Consider the following 5,000-nt stretch of genomic DNA (forward strand, 5'->3'; position numbering starts at 1 on the left):
CCTTCCCCACCAAATCTGTTATGGCAAGTATATAACTGATCTTGAATTGTTGTTGTTGTTTGTTTGAGAGAGAGAGAGAGAGAGAGTTGCTTTTTTTTCAATATTTTTTAATTAGACCAATATTTTAATCGATTACATAATGACTTACAATGAATACTTAGATTAGTATTATGAGAAGTGTCTGTCTGTCTGCCTGCCTGCCTGCCTGCCTGTCTGTCTGTCCACAAATAGTAATATAATTTTCAGAATGACAATTATATATATACATCTTATTAATTTATTGCTAACATTGTGAATTATAACACACACACAGACACACACACATACACCTAACCTAACCTAACCTAACCTAGTCTTACCGTGCCTCGCCCCAGATCATCTAGTGACGAAGGTGGCTCGGCGGGACAGTCTGGCGCAGAAGCTCAAGTGCCGCCCGAACAAGCAGGACCTCATTGACCGGAACATTATCCCCGTACAGAGCGAGAACGACAGGAAGGAGTTTAGAGAGGCTATCGGCGCTAAGCTCACAAGGTACGTCTTTATAGGAGCCTCGTCTTGTCCAACGCTCTAATCTCACTGTCTCTGTTTTTTCACGGTTTTCCAAGTGTTTTTGTGTGTTTTTGTGTGTTTTTGTGTTTGATTGGCAAGATTTGTGGTTTATTGAAAGGAGAAACTGTCTTTTATATCTAGTTGTCTCTGTGGCCTTGGAAGATTGTCGTAGTGAGAACAGGAGGAGGAGGAGGAGGAGGAGGAGGAGGAGGAAGAGAATGATTAAGCAAATTGGTAGGAGGAAGAAATATAACAACAAATATAAAATGAACAAGGAAGAGGAAGAAAAGAACTACAACAAGGAGAACAGGAGGAGGAGTAACAAAAAGAGGAAGAGGAGGACAAGGAGGAGGAGGAGGAGGAGGAGGAGGAAGAGAAAGAAGATGATTAAGAAGAGTATGAAGAAGAAATAGAACAACAACAAAAAGAAGAAGAGGAAAAGGAGAAGGAGGAGCAGGAGGAGGAAGAGGAAAAAGAAGAGGAGGAGGAGGAAGAAGAAGAAGAAGAAGAAGAAGAAGAAGAAGAAGAAGAAGAAGAAGAAGAAACTTTCGTAACATCAAGACATATTTAGTTGCCAAGTTAGCGACTTTCTCTCTCTCTCTCTCTCTCTCTCTCTCTCTCTCTCTCTCTCTCTCTCTCTCTCTCTCTCTTCTGGGAAAGTTGACTTATAAGAAGATTTTACTAAGAAGCTTTCAGAAATTCTATTATTATTATTATTATTATTATTTTTATTATTATTATTTTTATTATTATTATTATTATTATTGTTGTTTTGTTGTTGTCATTCGGTTCTGCGCATTATAAGGATGAGAATAGAACTGTCAGAGAGAGAGAGAGAGAGAGAGAGAGAGAGAGAGAGAGATAACTTTAACCTCTTTCATTCAAATGTCAAGAGAGAAAAAGATTGAGATTACTAATATTTCCTCTCTCTCTCTCTCTCTCTCTCTCTCTCTCTCTCTCTCTCTCTCTCTCTCATTTCACATTGTAATTGCGCATTTGTTATTAAGAGAGAGAGAGAGAGAGAGAGAGAGTATTTTAGAAAGAAAAGAGCAGAACATTCTCTCTCTCTCTCTCTCTCTCTCTCTCTCTCTCTCTCTCTCTCTCTCTCTCTCTCTCTCTCTGACAAATAGATGAGAAATTGAGAGACTTAGAGGAGGAAGTATTAAGTAGAGAGAGAGAGAGAGAGAGAGAGAGAGAGAGAGAGAGAGAGAGAGAGAGAGAGAGAGAGAGAATGGAAATGACTAGTAAATACCCATGACGCGCAAATTTTCTCTCTCTCTCTCTCTCTCTCTCTCTCTCTCTCTCTCTCTCTCTCTCTCTCTCTCTCTCTCTCTCTCTCTCTCTCTCTCTGACATTCTTGACCCCCAGCCAGTGAGTGAGACACAGGGTTGATATGGTTAGTGTCTCCGGAAATTTCTCTCTCTCTCTCTCTCTCTCTCTCTCTCTCTCTCTCTCTCTCTCTCGTTAGATTATCGATAGAAGTTTTTGTTGTGGTGAAAATTAGAGAGAGAGAGAGAGAGAGAGAGAGAGAGAGAGAGAGAGAGAGAGAGAGAGAAGGGGTAAGGAGTAGAGACAGACATACATCTGCTGGCAACACGTGCATGGCGCCGGGACAGAGAGAGAGAGAGAGAGAGAGAGAGAGAGAGAGAGAGAGAGAGAGAGAGAGAGAGAGAGAGAGAGAGAGAGGTACCCATCCTTGATATACTGCCAAGAAATAGAGAGAGGGACACACACACACACACACACACACACCCCTCACACAGAGTCAGCAGCCCTCTTAGAAAACGGACGTCTCTCGCCTTCTCCTCCTCCTCCATCACAAATAATTCCTTAGCTATGACTCTCCAACGCTTCTGAACTCTGTCACTCCCTCTTAGACTATCAAATGAAGAGCATCCGTGACTGTTTAGTGCGGAGAATGGGTTACAGAGCCTCTATTCATCTGTGGAGAGGGGAATGTAATGGTTGACTCTTAGGCTCAATGTGACTGTGTGTTTATTGAAGCCACCCTTGAAAGCGCTGGAAAAAAGTGTGGATTTCGCGTTTTCTTCGTGTTTTTTGAGTGAGTGGTTTTGGAAAGGTTGTCCGGTTGTCAAGTCATCTGGTCTACTGGACGCTACTCGAAGGAACACTGTGATTTGATGTGTTTTTTTTTTGTGGGAGGTTGACAAGAGTATCAAGAAACATCCTTAAATTGTGCACTCCGGAACGTCAAGCTTGTGAAGAAACCATGAGAAGACTTGTTTGTTGAAGCTTGTGGTGTTGTCAAGAATCTTTTTACGTCAAGCTTGTAAAGACACCCGTAGAAAGACTATTTGTTGAAGCTTGTGTTGTTGTCAAGAAGAGTGCTCTATAAACTCTTTGAATCCTTTTACGGCAAGCTTGTCAAGGAACCCCCTAGAAAGACTTTGTTGAAGCTTGTGGGGCTTTTAAGAAGAGTATTCTAAAACCTTTTGATTTCTTTACGGCAAGCTTGTGTAAGAAAGACAATTTGTTCAAGTTTTTGTAGTCCTTTGAAGAAGAGGACCTGAGGAAAGATTTTTGTATAGTTCTGAGCTGCAAATAACTCTTGAAAACCATTAAAAAGACTATTTGTTGAAGTTTTTGTTTGTGGTGGTTTGAAGAAGAGGACCTAATGGAAACTTTTGTATAATTCTCAAATAAACCTTGGAAATTCCCTCAAAAGTTCAAGTTTCTGTGGTGCGTTGAAGGACATGATTTTATGGGAAACTTTTGTGTGATTCTGAGCCACAATTGATTCTGGAAAACCCTTAATAAGACTACTATTTGTGTAAGTTTCTGTGGCCCTTTGAAGAAGATAATTTTATGGAAAACTTTTGTATAATTTTGAGCTGCAAATAACTCTTGAAATTCCCTCAAAAAAACTATTATTGGTTGAAAGTTTTTGTGGCGTTTTGAAGAAGAGAATGTTGTGGCAGACTTTTGTACAGTTCCGAGCCACAAAAATCTCTCGAAAAATCCCTGAAAACTCTTATTTCTTGAGGTTTTTTGGTGTTTTGAAGAATATATAAAAGAAGACTTTTGTATAATTCTGAAGCCACAAATATCAATTGAAAAAAAAAATCCAAAAAACTAAGATTTCTGGAGTTTTCTTGGCGTTCTGAAGAAGTCAAGGAAGAAGACTTTTGTATATCTCTTGAAAATTTCCTAAAACTCTGATATTTCTGGAGTTTTCTTGGCGTTTTGAAGAAATTCAGGAAGAAGCTTGTATAATTCTCAAGCTGCAGAAATATCTCCATGGAAATTCTCTTAAAAAAAAATATATATATCGAGTGATTTTTGAGACTCATGAAGGAGTGAATGTATGGAACGATCTCTAAGACTTATTGACACAAGCTTGTATAATAATTCTCAAGACAGAAATATCTCTTGAAATTCCTTAAAAACATTTCTCTAGTGATTTTTGAGACTCGTGAATGTATGGAACGATCTCTAAAGACTTATTGACACAAGCATCTCAAGAAATCTTTCCAAAAAAACACTGTGATATCCAGTTTTTTGTAAGGAAGTGTTGGTGTGAAGGACAAGTTGTGAAGAATACTTGAACCCACGTATCTTTAGAAAAATTAGCCAAAAAGACACTGTGATATCTTTGAGGGTTTTTTAAGACTTTTTGGAGTGTTTGGAAGTGTGTGTTTGAGAATTTGTACACACTAAACTCTTTAAAAACACGAGACTTAAGCCATTAGTGGAAAAAGAAACACGTACCAAATTTGGCGTGTGTGGAAGTGTGTGTTTCAAATGATTACACGCTTAACTCTATAAAAACACAAAGAGATTCAAGCCTTTAGTGGAAAAACATATCAAAACACGCTTCTGTTTGGAAAAATCACCCAAAACTCAAATATTGGAGTTTTTAGTGGCGTTTATCAAGATTTTGTGGTGTTTGCTGGTGTGTTTGAAAAATATTACACACACACACAAGAGAGAGAGAGAGAGAGAGGGAGAGAAAAGGACAGAAAAAAAAACGCATACTTTGAACTAACACCCAAAACTCAAAATATCCGAGTTTTTCGTGGTGTATATCAAAATTTTGTGGTGTTTGTTGGTGTGTTTGAAAAATATTACACACACACACGAGAGAGGGAGAGAAAAGGACAGAAAAAAAAACACGCATACTTTGAACTAACACGCAAAACTCAAAATATCCGAGTTTTTCGTGTATATCAAAATTTTGTGGTGTTTGTTGGTGTGTGCCGGAAAAATGGTGGCTGAGAATTTTGACCAGCGGGGGCGTGTGGAGGAGTGCGGGCTGGTGGTGGTGAAGGTCAGGGAGGAGGACTGGCTCAAGGAGAGACACAGAAGCTCCTGGGTCAAGGCTGTCATGACCAAACTGCTGGCTAGGTAATCATTAGGACTCAGAACGTGTTTTTTCTTGTAATCTTTTGGACTGGTAACCTATTTCTGTTATAATTTCAACTTTAACTGTT

At 39.1% G+C, this 5,000-nt stretch overlaps 1 protein-coding gene across 1 annotated transcript in view; it reads left to right on the forward strand.

Annotated features, from left to right (window-relative positions):
* The window catches only part of LOC123502759 (phosphatase and actin regulator 4-like), an 82,241-nt gene that overhangs the window by 71,763 nt on the left and 5,478 nt on the right, over nucleotides 1-5,000 (forward strand). Inside the window, 1 exon segment of the mRNA XM_045252007.1 lies at nucleotides 375-531. Within this exon segment, the coding sequence (XP_045107942.1) occupies nucleotides 375-531 (157 nt within the window).

Source organism: Portunus trituberculatus, chromosome 2, assembly GCF_017591435.1.
Source record: "Portunus trituberculatus isolate SZX2019 chromosome 2, ASM1759143v1, whole genome shotgun sequence".
Taxonomy (NCBI): domain Eukaryota; kingdom Metazoa; phylum Arthropoda; class Malacostraca; order Decapoda; family Portunidae; genus Portunus; species Portunus trituberculatus.